This window comes from Equus przewalskii, chromosome 9, assembly GCF_037783145.1.
Source record: "Equus przewalskii isolate Varuska chromosome 9, EquPr2, whole genome shotgun sequence".
NCBI classification, from domain to species: domain Eukaryota; kingdom Metazoa; phylum Chordata; class Mammalia; order Perissodactyla; family Equidae; genus Equus; species Equus przewalskii.
In genome coordinates this window covers 51296466-51320182 of record NC_091839.1, presented here as the reverse complement: position 1 = coordinate 51320182, position 23717 = coordinate 51296466, and the positions used below count along the sequence as shown (strand labels likewise).

At 33.4% G+C, this 23717-nt stretch overlaps 1 protein-coding gene across 1 annotated transcript in view; it reads left to right on the top strand.

Moving 5' to 3' along the window:
• ASCC3 (activating signal cointegrator 1 complex subunit 3) overlaps positions 1–23717 on the top strand; it is a 320801-nt gene that overhangs the window by 80492 nt on the left and 216592 nt on the right. The window contains exons 9-10 of the mRNA XM_008516619.2: positions 14425–14625; positions 15074–15214. Of these exons, the coding sequence (XP_008514841.1) occupies positions 14425–14625; positions 15074–15214 (342 nt within the window). The remainder of the gene's footprint in view (positions 1–14424; positions 14626–15073; positions 15215–23717) is intronic.

Below are 23717 nucleotides of genomic sequence, written 5' to 3'. Positions count from 1 at the left end.
TTTCTGTTCTTCAGGAAGTCAATAGCAAGTATGTTGCCAAGCATTGGAATATTGGAATACGCATACATCTTCGTACACATGTGTACATTTGTGTATTGAACTGACCATTCTAAATAAGTCATTAGTACTTTCCTTTATATAACACGTTTGTGCTGTTACTATTTATATCAAATTAATTCTTGACTTTAAATCATGATAAGTTATGCACATATTGTTAGATTAGTGAAAATAGTCTCTTTCAAAACAGTTCATTTGAGGATTCTATTAGTGATGAAGTTTTCTTGTGTGAGGAGATGTATATTTAAAATGACATCCTTGCTTTAATTAGTGTTGGGAAGTTTAGTCATACGTACTGTAAAAAAAAAATTTAAGAAATTACCCATCATTTAACAGCTGTAACATTTTGTGAGCTTGACTATGTAAGTGCCCAAATACTTCACCCTCTTTAAAGATTTCAAGCAAGCTAGGAAGTAATTAAAGGTGAAAGTCAGAGCTGAAACCAGTTATTACCATAAATATCAGCCAAGAAACTGAAAGTGACATTTTCTTTGTGGGATTCAACAGAATTTGCCAAGATTAGAAGTACAGCTGTTTATTAGGAGGTGGGTCCCACAGTTTGGCCCCAAACGACAGTTTATAATGCCAATTAAATAGTACTGTCTTTCATTTTTAAGCTACAATGCTTATAATGACATCCTGGAAGGATACCTATAATATATACATGTCAGTATGAGTTCATCTCTTTTACGAAAATAATATATTAACTTTATAGAAAATACCAGCATCTTAACCTCCAACTTTTCTTCGGTTTTAAACATCTGAAGTCTGCATACTTAATTACAATACTAGTTTTGTGAATCCAGCCCTGACTTATTATGATGATTCTGTCTAAAGATGAGCAAACCAAAGCCAGCCAAATCAAACCTATGTCTTTTACTGCCTTCCTGTGCATTGGTAAGGTGGCTGTTGGCACAGCACCTTGGTGGAGATGTTTCAGAGTGACAGCTGACGTGTGGATTGTTGTTAAGGTTGTGCTGGTGGAAACCCAAATGTGCAATCTTGATGGTTTGTCAGTGAAGCTTGTTATGATTGGGCAGCCAGAGATTTTTCTTTTAAAATACCCTTTTGAGACCTTTCTCTTCAGTTTTCCTCAGCATTCAAGCCTTAGCTCAAACCTGGTAATGAGGAGCGTCCCCTTCCCCTGCCAAGAAGAGGTTAGCATTCCTCTCTGGTTCCCATTATACCTGAAGTTCTCACTAAATGTGGTATTGCTGCTGTTTGTTTTTCTCTCCTGTGTTTTTCTCTTCAAGGGCAGGAATAGCTTCTTATTTATCATTTTGTCATCAGGGAGTGGAATATATTTAGAAGGCCCATCTATTTATTTACTTGGCTTTTTTGTTGTTGTTATGCTTCTTAGATGAACTGTTTTCAGTATGAGAGAATTTTTAGGTTGACACTTATGGGCATATTGAGTATTTTCAGTTATTCTTTTAAATGGTGTAAATGCATTTTGTTAAATAATATGAAAGGATCATGAATTATGCATTGTGATTTCTTACTGCTTTTTTCGTATGTAATAAAATTTGGCTCAGTTTCATTATAGAAAATAACCAACTTACCTGATTTTCACAAAATCTTATAATCTAACTTCCTTCGAAGATTTAATAGCAGATTACTCTCCTGAGCTCTTTTGTTGCCAAGACTTAATTTCCTCTACCCAGATTGTCTGGTTCAAAATAGATTATCATGAAACATTAAAACTCATGACTCTGGTAAATAGAAACTAACAGTGGCCACGGACTGTTTTTCTCGTCTCATAATTAACACAGTTCAGTAATTTTTCAGTGCATTTTTAAGCGGGAGTACAAATTGGAAATTGGTGTTTGTTAAAGACATAGGACTCTCTATATGACATAATGAAAAACCATGAATCAGTTACTTTGTATTAAGATGAAAACGTTAGATATTTATATCCATAAAGAAATTATTTTAATACATTAAGTCAATACAGAGGTCTTCTCCTTTAGTTAATCCTTAAGATAAAGATTTTTATCTAAACACGAAAGCATCTTTGTGGGGCTGGTTGTAAAATCTGTTCACTACAAACAAAAGTAATATCTAAAATGTAATATTTAAATTTATAAAATAGAAAATGAAAGTTCCTTTATAATCCCAGCTTCAAGGAACAGTTTGATACATATCTTTCTGTAATTTTTTTTGTATTAATAAATTACATTTAATTAGTTATGTTACAGTTCTGTGGCATGCTTTTTTTAATGTTTTTCTGTAAGCGTACGTATCTTCCTCATTCTATTTAATTACTGTAATTCGTGAAGAATGTATCATGAATTACTTATCCTAATCCCTATTTATGGACATTCAACTGGATCCGTTTTTTCTTAGTATAAGTGATGTTATAGCAAACATCTTTGTGTTTGTTTATTTACTTATTTTTGGTGAGGGAGATTGGCCCTGAGCTAACATCCATTGCTGATCTTCCTCTTTTTGCTTGAGGAAGATTGTCTCTGAGCTAACATCTGTGCCGTTCTTCCTGTATTTTGTGTATGGGACGCTGCCACAATGTGGCCTAATGAGCAGTGTGTAGGTCCGTACCCAGGATCCAAACCTGTGAACCCCCCAGGCTGCCGAAGCAGAGCACGCAAACCACTACGCCACTGGGCCAGCCCCCATCTTTGTGTTTATTTATCTGAGGTTCTTGTTCAGTTAGTTTAACTTAGATACATTTTTTGAAGTGGTATTTTTAGGTTAAATGGTAGGCAAATTTATTAATGTTAATCATTGGCAGGTGATGCATATGGTGTATGTGAACTTGTAAACATTGACACGAATAATCAATTTCTTAAACACTCAGATTAGTTAAAATCTTATTCTATTTTGCTTTCATTCGATTGTTAGTATAATCATTATTTTCACTGACTTTGTATTTTTTTAATAAAATTATGTTATTTGGTTAAAAAGTCAGCATAAAGAATAAAAGTGTAGGAAATCAGTAAGCTTTACAGTCTTTAACTTGGACTTTTGATTTGACTTTGGTGTTGGATACCTGAGTTCCAGTCCTTACTGCTTACCGGCCGTTTATCCTGGGGTGAGTTCTTTAATATCCCCATGCCCTAGCTTCCCCCTCTTTAAAAGAAGGATAATAAAAGGATGTACCTCATAGGTTTTCTTTGGATGTTAAATGAAATAATTACTTAAAGCAGTTAAAACAAAGCCTAACATGTAGTCAGTGCTCAATAGCAATGCTAGCTAGTACTATTATCATTAAATGGATTAATTAACAAGTTACTTGCCAACTTTATAAGGAATATATTATCTTAATTTATCCATAATTCAAGAGCATTAAAGATAACAACATTTCAGTTTCTATGTTATGTCTTATTAGTCTGTTGATCTTGGATTGGCATGTTCAGTGAAGCAGCATGTGAAGTCGTCTCTGCTTCCTCTAAAGGTGAGGGTGTGGGGATGTGTAGTAGCAGAGCTATAGCTGGGGCCTAGTAGGCTCCTGGTGGCCCACAGTCACCTGCTGCACCGTGAATTCTTGAGTTCAGAGAACAAGTCCTCACAACTTGGTGCTCCGTAGGCAGTGTTCAGTATGTGTTGCACTGGTGGGAGGGTACATTTTAGCTAACAGCAGGATGTAGTTTAGACTTGCATTTAATAACAGATCTGGTCCTCTGATGAATCCATAGAGGTTGCTGAGTCCACAGGTACAATGCCACAGATGTTGGAGGTAGGGAGAGAACCTGCTGTTTCTTCTATTCCTAAACTTCTAATTGAGAGAAGCCTTTGAGGTACTAGGCATATAAAGACCAAAAAGAGAATGTGGAAGAGGACAGTGAGTGGAGGGACGTATGATTTAAAATAATTTGAAGGGCTGTTAGAAGAGTAATTCAATTTACCTTTTTGTCTCTGGAGGGTAAAACTCTAGGAATAATGAGAAGAATTTTTTAATATGAAGAATTTTTGTAGTGCCTGAGGGCTCACTTAGGCTTCTCTGCTTAATCAGATGCTTCTTTAGTTTTTCACTTTTTTAAAGAAGTCAGTTGTGTTTCTTTGTGTGTCTCTTTTTTCTTTTTCTTTTTGCCTAGGTATTATCATCACATTTCAAAAACTAGAAACCTTTATATAGAGAAAAGTCTCTTATTTATCCCTGATCCCCACATCTTTCTGTTAATAACTATTGTATTTAGATTTTCTGTTTTTTTCCAGAATGTCTACAAGCAAATATAAATGCAGATTCTTGTTCCCTGCTCCCTACCTCCACCAACTTTGAACAAGATCTTTCCAGGACAGTAAATAGAAAACGTTCTTAATTCTGTTTTATTTCTACACAGAATTCTATTTTATGGATGTGCCATAATTTATTCAAGTGGTACTCTATTGATAATGTTTGGATTGTTTCCAGTTTTTTGGTGCCAAAGATAATTTTGTGATGAATAATCTTATACATACACAATTTTGCAGGTGTGCAAGAATGTTTTTGGATACATTCTAAAAAAGTAAAGTTGCTAAGCCCAAGGCTATATGCATTTGTGAGAGAAAGATTTTTGTGTTCCCAAAATGAAATAGGCCATATTTTGAAAGACTACATTTGTGTTCACTAGAAAGTATTTATCTATAACATTGAGTTTCAAACATTTTTATTAACAGCTCACATTAAAAAAATTACTTGACATTGTGATTCAGTATACTCAAACACAAAATTTTCATGGAATGGCATTTACCCTTATATGTAAAACTCTGCACTATTTTCTTTTTCTTTTCTATTGTATTCCTTCAAAATACTGGTCACAGTCCACTAAATTGATTTCATAACCCACTAGAGGAGCATAAACTCCTGTGTGAAAACACTGATGTAGAGTTTAGTTGACCAACTCTGTTTATGGTAGAGGGTGCTCCTTGTTTGGATTACCTAGTCTCTTGAGAATTCCCTAGAATTCTCCTGCAGCTAAAACAAAAAATAAGAACAATATTTCACTAATTCTTAGAAAGTCTTTCAGGAAATGATATTTTATCATCTTTGGACCCAGAGGTTATGATATTTTAGAATAATGGTATACGTTGATATAATATCTGTATACAGAGATATAAAAACGTAAAACTATGGATATATAAATTTAGATTTGTTTTGGGTATAAACCAGTCAAGAAATTTCTTGAGAATAGACAGATGATTTCTTGAAGATCAACAGTAAAGATAGAATATTAAATATTTCTTAACATAATTTTTCTGTATTCTTCATAGTATGGGATATTTTATGACATGCTAAGTGTTTGATTATCTTTAGAATTTCTAACGCTGTCTTAGTGTCAGAAAGATTTTAAAAATGTAGAAAGTATGTTTTGAAACACCACCTCTTTTTTGGTTCCCAAAGCAAATGTAACAGGAGCTGATGCAATCCAAGTAACTTCTAGTTTCACTGGAAATTGCATTGAATGTGTGTAGAAAAAAGAATTTGTCTAGTATTTCTGATATCTGATAGAAAACAGTTGTCAAACTTAAATAATGTGAGCAGAAAAATTTATACCAGCCTCCTATTTGAGAGAGAGTCATTAGAGGATTAATGTGGGGTGTCTTAAGTATTATTTAATTTATGAAAATTCATCAACAGTGCAGCTCACAGATGATAATTATGACTTAATCAAAATGACTCAGCTGAAACAGAAAGTACAGAAGTACAGAAAAGTACAGAAGGTACAGGAAAAACAGTATCACCAAATATTTACTTTGTGCCAAGTACTCTGGCAGGCATTAGGGAGACAAAGATGAAAAACATAATTCCCAACCCTTAGGAATCTCATATTCTAGAGGAAAATAACTCCTTATATTTATCATTTAGCACTTTAGAGAATGTAAGTGATTTCATTTGATCAGGTGGAGTATTTGTCATCCTTTAAAAAAGGTGAATAATGAGGCTTCAGTTGGGACCAGTTTATAGTGTGTGGTGGATGCTTAGACCTGTTTTAGACCATAGGTTGGAATAGAGAGGTTAGTATTAGTGATTCAGTCAATCTTGGAAAAGAACATTGATTCCATTCTTTAACATTCAACAAATGATTACTTGTTTTCTTGTTTCTTTCCATAATAAGAATAACTTTATGGAGAATAAGAAGTCAGATAAAAATTAATGTTCTGTCTCTTCCCCAAAGCATCCTCAGAGATTGAAAGTTTGTAATAAGGTTTATCTGAATTCCACGACTCGGATTATGGCACCACCTTTCAGACCATGTTAAGAATTTTAGATGTTGCCCTAAGAGCCTTTCCCACAACGCAGTCTGCTATGTTATGATAGTATATTAATGACTTTAAGAACTCTACAGCTGCACTGTTTAACACGGTAGCCATTAGCATATGTAGATGTTGAGCAATTGAAATATGGCTAGTCAGGATTGAGATGTGCTCTAAGTGTAAAATACACTAGTTTCTCAGACTTAGTATGAAAATATTAATTTTTATTACATATTAAAAAGATAATACTTAGATACATTGGATGAAATAAAATTATTATAAAATTAATTTCACTTAAAAATATTTTTAATGTTTCTGCTAGAAAATTTAGATGTAAATGTATGGCTTGCATTGTACTTTTGTTGGACAGTGGTGATCCAAACTAGGGATGTTTAAAATTTTTTTAAAATTTCTTTCATTTGTTTATTTTTGATTTGTAGGACTACTTTTTTTTTTAATATGTAGTTCCAATCCGTCAGATTTCCTACCACTAGGGTATCTGATGTTTGATCTTCCAGTATTTTCAGTTGAGTGTGAAAGGTTATGATTTGAACATTGATTTCTTAAGTTATTTATTTACAACCCAAATGCATTTTTCTATGGAAGTATGATGGTCAAATAAAGACATCTGCCCTAGTATGTTTCCATAATTTACCTGAAATTTTTTAAATTTATCCATAAACCTACCTGTCCCAAGATCTCTAAGACCTAAATGAAAGTCCTGAGCTTTCTGAACTTGTCTTTCTGGAGCCATTACTGACAGATTCCCATGAGCTTTAAGGAAGATGAGAATTAGAGGGTATCATCCCTCACCCGGTACCACTAGCATAGTTGTCTACCACTCCTCAATCTGTTCTTCACATGGTAGCCAGATAGAGCTTTAAAAAATATATTTGTCATTCTTCTGCTTAACATCATGCAGAGATTTTCCATTGTGTTAAGAATAAAAATCCAAACTCTTTACCATGACCTGCAGTAATATGACTCCTGTCTCCCTTTCCTGTCTCGTGTCCGAGTGCTTACTCCACATGGCTCCTTGGGCATATTAGCTTAGTCCTGATTTAGTGGTCTGGCTCTAGGTCTTCATTCTGCCTTGAATATGTGATGCTTCCATATTTTCTTATGGCCTGCTTCTTGTCATTTTGTTCTCAACTCAGGTCGCCTCTCTTGAAGCAGCTTCCTGGAAATCTAATTTAAAGTCATTGTTACATCCCACTTTTCTGTATTATACCATCTATTAAAAATTTATTCAGAACAATATTTGAAATAATCTGTTCATTAGTGAATATGTTGATTTTTTGTCTCCCACTCTCATGTTTGTTTGTTTGTTTTGCTTTTTAGATTCCACATACAAGTGAATTCATATGGTGTTTTAATTTCTCTGTGTGACTTATTTGACTTCGCATATGCCCTATAGGTCCATGCATGTTGTTGCAAATGGCAAGATTTCATTCTTTTTAATGGCTGAGTAGTATTCTGTTGTGTGTTTGTGTGTGTGTGTGTGTACACCACATCTTCTTTATCCATTCATTTATCAGTGGACACTTAGATTGCTTCCGTATCTTGGCTATTATAAATAATACTGCAGTGAATATAGGGCACATATATCACTTGAATTAGTTTTCATTTTCTTCAGATAAATACTCAGAAGTGGAATTGCCAGATCGTATGCTAGTTCTATTTTTAATTTTTTGAAGAACCTCCATACCCTTCTCCATAGTGATTGTACTAATTTACGTTCCAGCCAACAGTGCACAAGGGTTCCCTTTTCTCCACATCCTTGCCAACGCTTGTTATTTCTTGTCTTTTTGATAATAACCATTCTGACAGGTGTGAGGTGGTATCTCATTGTGGTTTTGATGTGCATTGTTCTGACGATTAGTGATGTAGATCACCTTTTCATGTATCTGTTGGCCATCTGTACATCTTCTTTGGAAAAATGTCTACTCAGATCCTCTGCCCATTTTTTTAATTGGATTGTTTTTTGTTTTGATATTGAGTTGTATGACTTCTTTATATATTGTGGATATCAACCTCTTATCAGATGCATCATTTGCAAATATATTCTCCCATTCAATAGGTTGCCTTTTGTTTTATTGATGATTTCCTTCGGTGGGCAAAAGATTTTTAGTTTGATGTAGTCCTGTTTGTTTATTTTTGCTTTTGTTACCCTTGTCTGAGGAGACATATCTAAAACGTTATTCCTAAGATCAGTGTCAAAGAATTCACTGCGTAGGTCTTCTTCTAGGAGTTTTATGGTTTCAGGTGTTACATGTAAGCCTTTAATCTATTTTGAGTTTGTTTTTGTATATGGTGTAGGAAAGTGGTCCAGTTTCATTATTTTGCATGTAGCAGTCCAATTTTCCCAACACCATTTATTGAAGAGACTGTCTTTTCCCCATCGTATATTCTTGCCTCCTTTGTCATGGATTAATTGATCATATACACATGAGTTTATTTCTAGAATCTCTATTCTGTTTCACTGATCTATATGTCTGTTCTTGTGTCAGTACTATACTGTTTTGATTTCTATAGTTTTGTAGTATAGTTTGAAATCAGGGAGCATGATACCTCCAGCTTTGTTCTTTCTCAAGATTGCTTTGGCTATTCGGGGTCTTTTGTGGATCCATACAAATTTTAGAGTTATTTGTTCTAGTTCTGTGAAAAATGCCATAGGTAATTTGATGGGGATTGCAGTGAGTCTGTAAATTGCTTTGGGTAGTATGGACATTTTAATAATGTTAATTCTTCTAATCCATGAGCATGGTATATCTTGCCATTTGTTTGTGTCATCTTCAGTCTCTTTCGTCAGTGTCTTATAGTTTTCAGAGTACAGATCTTTCTCCTCCTTGGGTAAGTTTATTCCTAGGTATTTTATTCCTTTTGATGCAATTGTAAATGGGATTGCTTTCTTAATTTCTCTTTTTGATAGTTCATTATTAGTGTATAGGAAGGCAACAGATTTCTGTATCTTAATTTTATATCCTGCAACTTTACTGAATTCATTTATTAGTTCTAATAGTTTTTATGGTGGTGTCTCCCACCCTAATTAGACTGTAACCTGTATGACTATCTTTTGACCATTTGAACAATCTGTAGCACAAGAGGATGCACTCAATAAATACTTGCCAAATGAATAGATGATGATCCTAGCCATGAATGAAAGATCAAATTTCCTTTTAATATTCCTATTAAGGAGGCCCAAAGTTATCTATTTTGGAATGATTATTGAGAATAGTTTTATACACACACACACGTACACATATACACACAAAGCAGTGACTACTTAAAGACCTTTAAATGAAAAAATTATCTGATTATCTAAAAGAAATTTATCTGTCTATCTAATTAATACTCAAGGGTTTTAAGTAAGGCAGTCATCTAAAGTTTTTATTTTTAATCTCATGACTGTTAGGTATTTTCTGGTATGGAGCATGATTTGTGAGGAATCTTAGAGTGCTGGGATTCCAACAGATAGAGCTTGGATTGAGTATGCTGAGTCACGATCGTCTCTGATTCTGAAATCTTGAAACTAAGCCACTTGCTGTCTAGAGCCAGAGGAAGCTTAAAGTGTGAAAATTATATAGTACGTGTCTTTGGTATCTGTATGAGTTTTTCTGAATATATACTGAATTGCTAATGCCTACGGCTAGAATATTTTAAACTTAATCTTATGATTTATACACTAGCTTGAAGGGGCAGCATGGTCCTGTTCATCCCAGATATCTAGTCAATGCTTTTTAATCAACTATCAGCATAAGTGCCTACATTTGATTATTATAAGCAGCTGACGTAGTATGTTTAATGTACATTTTTGTTCTTCTAGTTAAGTACTATCATCCAGGTTATTTTTTAAAATAAAGTGTGCATTTGAGAGCACAATGTGATAGCCAGTGTGATAAGGGATATTCAGAGCATATATATTTTCAGTGGGATTGTATAAATGTCATGTCATTTCTGTAAAATTGGTAGTCTAATGAATCTAAAATATATATAAAAAAGTGGATTTACAGTCAAGCTTGTAACATTAAAAATATTTTTGATCTGTTGATTATGATGTTTTGAAAATATCTTAGTTAAAACCAATTAAAAGGGAAAACGGTATATATTTAGGATGGCTATCTGGGCTGAACATAAGGCATTTATGATAAATGAGCCATGAGACACTCAGTTTTCTGTTTAAAAGCAAATGCTAACATGCTAAGAAAAATAATTGCAGTTTAACTTTATGCACTCATTAATATATAAAGTCAAAACATTTTACTTTTAAGTTAGAAGAATACCAGATATTTGGAAGTAATGATTATTATCACCATTTAAGTAGACATTAGTATATGTATGAAATATAAATTAAACAATGAATATCATTACTACATAGTTCCAAATTTGAATAGAGTTTTGGTATAACTACCCTTTTCTTCCTCTTTAATCTGTTGTGATCGCTGCTCAACCTTTTGGCCAAGATCAAGTGTAATCTTTTTTTTCTTATTTCAAGATAGTTGTGAATCTAATTTGAATAGCATTCAAATATAAGAATCGCCTACGCATAATAAACTTTAACCTAATTTTCTCATGTTCCAGTAGCTCACAGATACAATTTGAAATATACTGGGCATCCCCGTGGCCGAGTGGTTAAGTTCACACGCTCTGCTGTGGCGGTTTCACCGGTTCGAATCCTGGGTGCGGACGTGGCACCGCTCATCAGGCCATGCTGAGGCAGCATCCCACATACCACAACTAGAAGGACCCACAACTAAAAATACACAACTATGTACCGGGGGGCTTTGAGAGAAAAAGGAAAAGTAAAATCTTTAGAAAAAAAAAGAAATATACTGAGTCCTCAGGTGAAATCTTTTAATACTGTTACGATTGCTGTCTGTGCACATGCCTTTTATTTTTTACCAACAAGTTTATTGGTGAGAATTATTTCATTCATTTTCCTAAATTCAAAGTGAAAAACAAAAAGAAATGTTTGGAGGAAGAGGTAGAACATGGGCTATTTGAAGTGATTTATAAATATTTGGAGGGTTTTTTTTTTTCGTAACTTGCTGTTTCTCATCAGCATGTTCTGTTGATAGTAAAATGTCAACAATATTTTAAGGATTCTTTCGCAGTGGTCTGTTTGAAAAGAATATAGAGACTTATTAATTGGCAAAATAAGTCGTCTTATAGTATTATTTTAAACAGTAAATTTGGTGCTAATTCGTATTTGGAGCCAAGACAAACTGAATTCAGGTCCCATCTTGTCACAATTTATTAGCAATGGGGACTTGGGTGAGTTGTTTAACTTCTCTAGGCCTCAGTTTCCTCTGCTGATTTCCTCCTTTAGTCTTTCAGGAAAGCTTCAGAGGTTTCTAGAGGAGTCTGTACAGTAGTCTGGTCTTCATGCTCTGGTCATGGCCTGCTTTTCCACCTTTATCGTCTCTGGTATCCCTTCCTCCCGTTTCCCTCACACAACTACTAACTTTAAGCTAATTTTAGGTGTTTTTCTACCTTCTACCTGTTCTCTCTCCTTGAAATGGTATTCTTCTTAGTGACTCTCCCCTCAGATACCTCAGTACATAGTTTATATTTTTATTATAGAAAACTAAACTGATGTAATATGGTTTTTAACATGCCTTTTTTCCCCTTTAAACCACAAACTAATCCGTTGTAAGGATGATTTTATACACCGACTTTTGTTAAGAAAGTGAATATTTATACTGACATATCCTTAGTATAGTACTATTTATACAAGTGATAAGTAGTGATTGTCATTTTAACTTTCATTTCCCTAATGACTAATGATGTTGAACATCTTTTGGTGTGCTTATTGCCATCCAGATACTTTATTCGGTGAAGAGACTGTTCAAATCTTTTGCCCATTTTGAAAATTGGATTGTTTGTTTTTTTAGCATTGTGTTTGGAGAATCCGTTTTATATTCTGGATACAAGTCCTTTATCAGATGTATGCTTCACAAAGATTTTCTCCCATGTTGCGGCTTCCTCCTTGATTTTCTTAACAATGTTTTGAAGATTATAGGTTTTTCGTTGTGCTTAAGTCCAATTTATCAATTTGTTTGTTCATGGATTATGCTATATTTAAGAAATCTTGGCCTAACTGAAGACCATCAAGAATTTCTCCTATATTTTCTTCTTCAAGTTTTACATTTAGTTCAGTGATCCATTTTGAGTTAATTTTTATGTATGGTGGGTGGTATGAATCCAGGTTCATTTTTTCCCATGTGGATATCCATTTGTTCCAGCATCATTTATTGAAAATGCTGGCCTTTGTTATCTGCATTACCTTTGAGCTTTTGTTAAAAATAAGTTGTCCATATATATCAGGGTTTATTTCTCGATTCTTCATTGTGTTCCTTGATCTGTTTATCTTTAAGCCAATACGATGCTGTCTTGATTTCTCCAGTTTTTTAATAATCCTTGAAAGTAACTAGTTTTAGCTCTCTTACATTGTTCTTTTTCAAACTTGTTTTGTCTCTTTTAGTTCCTCTCTATTTCCATGTGAATTTTAGAATGATCTTGTAAATTTCCACAAAAAATCCTGATGAGATTTTGATTGGAATTGCATTGAATCTATATAGATCAATGTGGGAAGAGTTGATGACTTAAGAATATTGAGTTTACTTTTGTTTCTCTTAGCAAAATTATGTAGTTGTCAGTATATAAGTGTTTCCCATCTTTTTTCAGATTTATCCCTGAGTGTTTCATAATTTTGATGCCGTTGTAATTGATTTTTTAAAAATGTTTACTTTCATATTTTTTGTTAGTATATGGAAATACATGTTTGGTTTTTTTTAATGTTGATCTTGTATCCTCCAACCTTCCTAAAATTCACTTATTAGTTTTAGGTGGTTTTTTGTAGATTTAATCAGGTTTAGTGCAGAGAAAATTACATCATCTCTAAATAAAGACAGTTTTTCTTGTTTTCCTATATGAATGCCATAGAGTTATTTAGTTCCAAATATTTAGATATTTTCTTAGGATCTTTAAGGATTTCTAATTTAATTCCATTGTGATCAGAGAACATACTTTATATGATTGCTTCCTTTTCATTTTATTGAGACTTATTTCATGACCCAGAATCTGGTATGTCTTGGTAAATGTTTTATGAGCAGTTGAAGAGAATATATATTCTGCTATTTTTAGATGAAAAAATATTAGGTCAAATTGGTTGATAGGCTGTTCAAGTCTATAGCTTTGCTCATTTTCATGCCTACTTGTTCTATCAGCTGTTGGAGAGGGATTTGAAATCTCTGATTATAATTGTGGATTTGTCTGTTTCCCTTTGCATATCTATCAGTTTTTGCTTCATGTATTTTAAAAACCTATTACTAGATATTTAAGTAATTAGGGCCATTATGTCCTATTGATTAACTCACCTCTTTGTCATTATAAAATGACTTTCTTTATCTCTGGTATTATTCTTGGCTTTAAAATGTGTTTTTTTCCCCTTCATATTGATATAGCCATTCTGGTTTCCTGCCATGATTCCCATCCAGTGTTTGGTTTATTCTCAGACTCTTCATATAGGAAGACTTTAGGAAAAATTATTTAACCATTCTGTATTAATTCTCTTCTCTATTAAAAGGATATAATAATAGTGCTTATACTGTAGAGTTGTTTCAAGGATTAAATAAGGAAATATATCAAAACAATTGCATTTATTGAAGTGTAAGTTCTGGAAAAACATAATCTGTAGCTATTATTCCTGCTATTATGGCTGCCTTTTCAAAAAATGTTTTAAAGATCCTAAGATTTAAATAGAATTTCCTATTGATTTAAATCCCCAGGAAGTTTTTCGTTTGCGTGTTCATTAGTAGTCTTCTATCCAAATAAACTAGAATATCATCATATGAATTCAAAAGATACCTATGTTTAAATTTGTTTCCTAAGATTATTAATTTATCATTGTTTTATACTTTGGATTATGTACAAAGATACAGGTATAGTTCTATTATTCTGTTTTTCAAATTTAATTTGAAATTCCCAAATGCATTAGAATTGTACAGTAGTTGTGAATTGTTCTCAACTCGACACTCCAGTTTACATATTGCGAGACTAAACAAATTAGTCGTTTTTGGTTTTTTTAATCAAAGGAAATAAATGTTTACATTTACTGTTTTGTGTAGGTCCTTCACATTATTACCGTTTATAATGGGTCATGTCTTTTTTTAGATTGGGCAGCTGGCTTTTAAAGGAATGAGGAGACTCAATAGAATCCAGTCAATTGTCTTTGAGACTGCCTACAACACCAATGAGAACATGCTGATTTGTGCCCCTACTGGAGCTGGAAAGACCAACATTGCGATGCTTACAGTTTTGCATGAAATTCGCCAACATTTTCAACAGGGTGTTATCAAAAAGAATGAATTTAAGGTAGGAAATTAACAAGCCAGACGACAGCTTTTTAAATTGTAAAATTAAAATCATTTTTTCTAGTTGTATGTGTTACGTGAAATCTGGAAGTTTTTAAGGATGTCATATACATAAAGAAGGCTGCTTGATTTACTTTATTACTATTAAGGCAGTCCCTATGTTATGAAAATCCCATTACACCTGAGAAAAGCTATGAAAATACATCTAGTTTTGAGGCAGAACCAATTTTCAAAGTGATGAGGCTGTATAAACAAATTCCGTTGTCCTTTAAACAGCCTGCACACTTAGCCAACAAAGGTAAGTACCTTTCATATATCACTATTAAGATTTTTCACTTGAAGTGGCTAGAATCATATTTCAGTATAAATTGTGACTTGTATTGACTACTGTGAAACAAATGACACTGTAGTTTTTGCTCATTCATCAAGCTAGTGTTTCGTTGGTACAGATTGTATATGTTGCTCCAATGAAAGCCTTGGCAGCTGAAATGACAAATTACTTCAGCAAGCGTCTAGAACCACTGGGCATTGTTGTGAAAGAACTGACTGGTGATATGCAGTTGTCAAAAAGTGAAATTTTACGAACTCAGGTATGTTGTATACTTAGATTTTTTGTTTAATATTGTTCTCTTTTTTCAGGTAATTGTGAAAATTGTATATAACCATACCTTAAGTAACTATAAAACAATACAAACATAATGTAATGAACTTCTTTTATTTGTAACCACATCTTACCTACAAAAGAAGATCTTGGTGGTATTTTGTTTTATGGCATCCCTTCTAATTTCCTTGATTCTTGCTGTATCTTGAATATTATTGGATTCTTAGTGTAGATTTTAAGTCCATCGACAGTAAATGTGGTTCTTTTAAAACAGTAGGGAATAAGAATATGGATAAAACCAAAGTTCAGTTTTAAGAGCAGGCAAATGTGTAGATCTTTAAGTGATCCCAGTAGTATTCAATATCATTCCATAAGGATGGTTTAACTTATAATAAAAGTTTTTAGTCATTCTTTATTTCCTCAAATAAGAAGTTATTTAGACGTGCACTGTATATAGCACTATATTAGGTGAAATGCATGACAACAAAGACATTTAAGATACAGTTCCTGCCTTCAAGGATCTTACATTATGGCTGAGTTGGCAAAAGCTATACTGGAGCTGCAACTAGATTATCATGAATGGATGCAACGTGTAAGTAAGGTGATGTTCCTAGTGCTTCTAAAGAATAAAATAAGGGATTACCAAATAGTAATGGAACAATTCAGGGGAAAATAGATGATACAGCTTTTGGAACAGTGAATGGACATTGATTTAAAATGGGATTGGAGGGTGTATTAGTTTCCTAGGGCTTCCATAACAAAATACTGCAAGCTGGGTGGCTGAAAACGACAGAAACTTAACTCTCACAGTTCTGGAGATCAGAAGTCTGAAATCGAGGTGTCGGCAGGGTTAGTTCCTCTGGAGGCTCTGATATAGTATCCTTTCCATATCTCTTTCCTAGTTTCTGGTGGCTGTTGGCAATTCTTGGCCTTCGTTGGCCTGTAGACATATCACTCTAGTTTTTGCTTCCATCATCACATGGCCTTCCTCCCTGAGTGTCCTTTCCCCTGCTCTTTTAAGGACACTATCCATTGGATTTAGGACCTTCCCTAATCTAATATGATCTCATCTCAAGATCCTTGCCTTAATTACTTCTGCAAAGACTTTTTCCAAATAAGCTAACACTCGCAAGTTTTGGGTGTACGTATCTTTTGAGTTGCTCATGTTCAACCCACTAAAACAGCTACACCAGGTACACTGAACCGCATGACAAAGATAGAAGATCAGGTTCCAGTTAAATGTATTTTGGTGCTGATAAGAATAGGGTGCATTATAATCCACTTTTATGCCAATTTTACCAATTGTCCTTAAGTTTGTCTTTCATAGATACTCTTTTAATAAAAAAGTTAATCCAAAACCCATGCATTTTTTTCCTTGTAACATTTTTGTAGTCTCTTATTACTTCAAATTTTTCTCAAAAATCAGTAATTATATTTGATATGTTAAATGCAAAATTCCTTTATTGTCATTATTTTAATCATCTGCCTAGAGACATTTTAATGATTTCTTAAAGTTTATCTGAAAGGACTTTTTCTATTCTTTGATATGTAATCAAATTTCTAATATTGTCTATGAAATTTGAGTGATTAGATATTATCCAGGCTTTTCCTTGAAATATTCTAAATTTGGGTATGTGAAAGAATCTAGAGAATTGTCACTTGAAAGGAAGAGTAACAATTATATTTATGTATAGTCCTTAACAAATTTTGGTTCTTTTTATATAATTTGTATACTTAACACAATGAACTGAATCATGTTTAAAATTTTAAGTTTATACGATAAAGAGAAGGGAATTTACAGATTTTTGTAACACAGCACAGTATTGTGTATAGTTTCCAAATTTATGGACACATTAGATTCTGAAAGTTTGTTAATGTTTTCAGAGAAGTGGTGTTGTATATGATAGATTCCAAGGCCAGCTACCAGGGCTAGCTGAACATATAATTGCAGAGATCATGTCTCAGAACCTACTCATCAGGATACATAGACTGGTAGATAATTTTTTTTAGTGTGTGATGTTTATTTTCATAATGTCTTGTAGCGGCATATACATTAAATCAAAATATAACATTTAACAAATTATCTTTATTAAAAATAAAATTTCCTGAAATTGGAAGCCTTCTAGACTATCTGAGACCATATCTAGGGTGCACCTTACCTAAAGAAATGAGTTTTCCATCCAGGTGTGTACAATGAAATTTAGGGAAGAAATTGTCAGTTTATGTCTCTTTTATTCCTTGCAACTTTAGCCTTGAGAAATTTTCTGGAAATAGTAAGTTTGGCTTTGGCAGTCTTATCTCACTGCTGTGCCAAATCCAGGGCTTTTCTTTTTATCTTGCTTTAGTCTTTCTGAACACCATAAAATTTTGATTGGTCTTATACTGTATCCAACTGTGTTACTGATGCTAGTGAAAGAATGTTTATGGAAGGACAAAGCAGGTGACATTTCAATTCAGATTACAAGCCAGTCACTATGCTAAATGCATAGGTGCATCCTCATTCAGTCATTACAAGAACCCAAGTAATGTCTCCATTTTACAGATACAGAAAGTAAAACTCATTAAAATCTACCTAGATTTATGTATTTTCAAAATGTTTATGAGCATCTCTCTTTTTTTCCTTTTACCCATCTCTGTACTTCCCTAGACCTGCTCTGTATCATTTGTAAATATTTGTTAGCTCTGTAAGGGCGGGGACCAAGTGCTTAGCCTCAGTAGTAGTTAATGAATTGAACCTCCTGTCTTGTGCTTGCTCTTTATTCTCCTCCAATGTAGCCCTACGGTCAGTGATGGTAATTTTTGTAGACTTGGAACTATATAGTTACTAACCTTTTCACCCTGTCCTCCTGTCTGTTCTCACAGATTAACAGATTGTGCTACTATCAGTGCCTCTGAGCCTGGGCTATAGAGAGAGCAAAGCAGGAATATTGCAGAGCACATGGGAGTGCAGACATACTCAACTTTTATTTTTGAAGTTTTAATTTCCTGCTTTCCCTATAATTTTTGCTTTTGTAATTTTTAATAGCTTTTTAAGGATTTCCATTGTATATTTTTTTGTAAATAAGTTTCCCAATAATTAAGCCATTTAATATAACCTTAAATTTTTCCTGTCATTTTAAAAATTGTTTTCAGTATTGTTAATCTTTTTTTTTTATAATATGGAAGGCAAGTTAATCTCACTTGCAAATTCTCTGTCATGCTGTTCTCATCATATTTTTCTCTTGGTCATAAACTTTCATTGGTTCTTTATTGCTTATTGAATTAAATCCAGCTACCTAGCTTGTTAAGAATCCTGTGTAAATTAAGTATAGTACACGATGTGATTTGTTTTGTGGTTCAGTAGGGACTGTCATGTCTAGAAGGAGTTACGATTTTATTGAGGAATGAATGTAAAATTTCCTTTTAAAAGATAGAATTATGTAATTCTATGATTTATTGTCAGGAGAAATAGTCTGTGTAGACAACAAATAACTATCTGATGTTCAACTGAAAAGCAGCTTTGTGCAACTTTGAACAACTCAGTAAGTTTGTCGTCAATGAAAACACCAATTTACTTTTCTGACCTTATTTTCCATTATTCAACATCTACCATTAATTTCAAACTTCACCTTTTAAATGTACCCATCATGAAGAGTTCCTATTTTACAATATTCCTTGTGGTTTTCAGTAGTTCCTTTGCAGCTGTGCTGCTTTTCTTTATATTCTGCCTTTCCTTGACTCAAATGATCCCTTCTGCCTGCCTTCCCAATATCGTAGATGCGGTGTTCTTCTGAACCTCAGTAACAAGATTTCTTCTGTCGTGGCACTAACTGTATTAAAGCAGAGCATTCGTTCTGAGTTCTGGAATTGTTCTCCTTCTTTTGTGTTTGTTTGCTCATCCTTTTACTGGGCTGAGTTTATCTGTGAAGCTTTGGGGGTTGAGATGGGTTACTTCAGGTTTTGTTTTTGTTTCTGTTTTAACTAGGGATGGAGGGAGAGTCTATTCAAATCTCTTGGGCCCAGGCACCAGCAAAGGGAACCCTGAATTTCTGTTGTGTTATTCTGTTAGATCAGAGCTCTAGCAGCCTTGGTTGGAAGGCTGTGTGCAGTGTGCATATGCATGTGCTCATGTCACACTCAGTGTTAATGTCACACTGCCCTGATTTACTCTTCTCTCAAGGGCATTTTTCCTATGGTATGTGTTTTGTTGATTATTTCACTGAGAATGTCTATATGCTTAGGCGTGGAGGGTAGGAAAAAAGAGGAGATGGAAAATTGAGTTAGAAATTATATATGCTAAGGTCGCAGTTTTATCTGGATATCTGTGTATTATATGTTTAATTTACTATTGCTACCTTTCTGTATAAAATCTAAGAATGTCTTTGTTTCATCTCCATTCCTGAAGGGTATTTTTACTGGATATAGACTTGCAGATTGTCAGTTCTTTTCTTTTAACACTTGCAAAATGTGCCACCTTTTTCTGGTTTCTGAAGAAATATCCACTGCCATTCAAATTGTTCACCTATAGGTAATGTATTGTTTCTCTCAATCTCTTTTCAAGATTCTGTCTTTGTGTTTAGTTTCCAGAAGTTTGATTATCATGTGTCTAGTTGTACATTTCTTTTGAGTTTAGCCTGTTTGGTATTTGTTTAGCTTCTTGAGTCTGGGTTTGTGTCTTTGGTCAGACTTGGGAAATTTTCAGCCTTTGTTTCTTCAGTCCATCACTCTTTCTCCTCTTCTTGGACTTCACGGACAGGAATATGGTATGTTTTGAATAAGCCCCACAAGACCCTAATATCTGTTCATTTTTTTTAACCTGTTTCCATTGTTCAGATCCGATAATTTCAATTGATCCATCTTTGAGTCCACTGATTCTTTTATCTCTTGTCTACATTTTTGCTATTGAGTATTTAATTTAGGTTTTCAGTTTTAACCTTTCTGTTAGGTTTTTTTTTAATCTCCTGTCTTTGCTGAGACTTTTTATTTTTTTCATTTGTTTCACGTGTTTTGAAACTGCTCCCTGAAGGATTTTTCTGATAGTTGGTTTAAAAGTCTTATCAGGTAATTCCAACGTCTTCATCATCTCAGTGTTGGCATCTGTTGTAGGTCTTTTCTCATTGGGTTGAGATTTTCCTAGTGATTGGTTTGCATGTTGTTTTCAGTTGTGTCCTGGATCTTCTGGGAGTTATATTATGAGACTCTGGTTCCTATTTAAATCTTGTTACTTGTTACTGCTTGGCTGGGATGCCGGTCAGGATTCTTTTCACACATGGCCCCACCCACTTAGTGCCAGTCTCAGCACGTAGTGAGGTTGGAGAGGAACACTTTTTTCCTTAATGGTGTTTGACTAGTATTGTCAAAAAGGTTCTGCCCCCCTTAGTACTTTGGCTAGAGAAATCTCTTGTATGTTGGGTGTTTTTTGTTCAGGGGTGGATTCTGCACCCTCTAGCTTATTGAGTTGTAAGCTTCTTCAGCACCAGGCTGGGATATATAGGACTAAAAGAAAGAACCCCTAGGCAACTCACTGCTACGTCAGTTCTTGAATCCTGAGGTCCTTATACAGTCCCACTTCTCTTCTCCAACTTTAGAGTTTTCTGATGTCTCTTTCATGATTTTTATCTAGAGTTTTTAAATGTAATAGGTAAGAGTAAGATGAAATATGTTTCCTCTATCCTGTCCAACTGTACAGACTTAAATTATAATGCAGTCAAATTCATCAACTTGATGGTTTGTTTTTCGTTTATTATGTTTTCTTTATCCCAAGTTTATGAAATCCTCCTATATTTTGCTTCTAATAGATTTAAAGTTTTATTTTTTACATTTAAGTTTTGAATCTCTGAATTTTTATTGGTTTTTTGGTGAAGGAGGATTCTAATTTTAGTCTTTTATGTAAGGAAAGTCAACTGTTTCCTCATTTTCTCTCTGTCCTTTCCTGGTGAATTTGAAATGCCATCTTTACGATATTCTGAATTCTGCTGTTGTCTTGTAGCTCTTACTGAGATTCCTGTTGTACATTGATGTATATATCTGGCCTGGTCTCAGGATTACAGTGTTTCACTTACTATTATTTTAGAATGTGTTGAATGTAAAGCAAATCCCACCCCCCTATTTTGTTCTCATTTTTCAGAATAGCCTTAGCTATTCTTTGACTTTACTTGAGCATTTTCATTTTTAAATCAGCCTCTTTCGTTACATCAAAGGATCTCTTGGGGTTTTGATTAGAATTTCATTGAATTTATGGAATATTTTGGGAGAATTGACATTTTATCATGTCATGTCTTCATCCATGACCATTATATATTTTCCACCTTTTAGTTCTCTTTTTGCCATTCAGAATGTTTTATAATTTTCATCATGGATCTTATACATTTGTTTTAAGATTTATTCCTGAAGATCTTGTATAATTTGTTGTCATCTTTTAAAATTTCTATTATGTAATGATTATCATTGGAGTTTAAGAACACTATTGATTTTTGTATATTTATATTATATCCCAGAATGCTGCTAAATGCTCTCATTGATACTAATAGCTTATCTATAAATAGCTTTGATTTTCTGTATAGATGATAATCTAATCTGTAAAGTACAGCAGTATGGGCTCATTAACTTTGAGAGTAGCCCACCTTTAGACTCTGATGTTTTTGTCTTTGGATTCTCTATCTTAGTGTGTGTCTGTGTTGCTTTAAACATTTTCTCTTGTATTTTATATTTTTGAACTGAAGAGGGGAGTTTACATCAGTTCATTGTGCTTTATTGAGTGAAAGTTACAGACTTCAATATTCTCATGCTGATGGACAATAAGCAAAATGACCACAGAATAATGACTAAGATGCATGTGAGGGATTACTAAGAAAGTTGGTTTTTTGTTTTGGAAGTTTAAAACTTCCAAATCTTTCACTGAATTACTTTATTAAATTAAAAATTGAGAACAGAGAACCATATATGTTATTTCTGAGGAGAAAAAAAAATCATAAACAGAAGTGTAAAAGTAGTATAAAGTTCAGAAGTACAAAAGCATTCAGCCTGTATTATTTACTTGTGGGGAAAAAAAGATTTCACTGTTATTTGAAAATGTCATTTGTTATAGCAGAAATTTGGCTAATTGAAAATAAACATTCACTCAAAAGCAAGTTTTAAAGTACTAGTGGTTCTTTGATTAATAGCAATTCCAGACCTCGTTTCAAGGGAAAATTTCTTGATAAGTTACTTTTGTATCTTATTCCAAAAAAAAGATTCTTTATATCTATGACTCTCAAAATCTCCTAATGACATCTGTAACCCTAAAATATTTTATTTTGGATCCTTTTCCATGTAGACACACAACTCAAAAATGTATGCTTTTTCACAAAAAATTTCTTTGCTACTTCTGTAGAATTTGGAAGTTGTTCTTTTCAGAGTAAATTTGAATTTCAATATTGTGAATTGTACAATAGAAGCTTTCTTGACTCTTATGTAGTTTTGTCAGACTTTTCAAATGTCATGTTTTGCTTTATAGAGTTTTCAATATAAAATTACATTTAGAATCTTCTGTCACATCTAAGAACCTCATATGTATTCTCTTTATAGTGACAATAAACTTAACCCTTCTGACTGATTTAACTAGATCACTTTATAAAATTATTGCAAAACCCAGTGCTTGTAGATAGAAAATGTAAAATGTTTTGCAAAAGAATCCTAGAATTGAGTTGTAACAGGGCTGATGTTTTAAGGGACACGTTTGAGGTACATGAAAAGCCATCATTAAATAGGTATTTGCTGAATTATGAACTTGTATCTCTAAATGATCCTAGAGGGCTGTGCCCTTTTACTGATGACATTATTTAATACGACCTTCTTCCATATCGTATCATTTTAATTTTAATGGTGATATTTTAGGATAGCTGATAACCATTTTTATTGTGAGAAATTACTGTTTTTTGCTGTTGAATATTTTAGTAACAAACTACTTGTCAGAAATGTTAGTCAAATTTTGTCAAATTTAAGATATTAATTAAAATTTTTACTTTTTCGTCCTCTGATTTTCACTTACAAATTACAAGAAATTTAAACATCACCAACTTTATTTTGTTCATGTTACTTGGGACTTGGACAGAAATTAATGTACAAGTTGAATAAGCTATAATCTTTAAGATGTTAGATTGATAAAAACCTTAGATCAAAAATCTTAAATCAAAATAATTGATTGGTAAATCTTGGGCCCAAGCTTTAGAGACCCTCCCAAGTCTGTGCTCTGAGTAGGCCCATTCACTTCATAACGTAGAAGGGGAACAGCAGAAAAACAGCTGGATGAGTATACTTCTTACTTGGGGCTTATTAGATCATTTACTCTCGTTTTTCTCATTCTTTAAATTTTTCCACATTTGAGAATTTTGCATTTAAGATGGTAATCTGGATTATAAAAGAAACAATAATAATTTTAAAAAGGCATATTCTGAACTTCTTATATACAGCATCTTGAACTGTCTGTTGCATAGGTCTTCTAAAGTTTGGTCAAAATCTATACAGTGGTCATT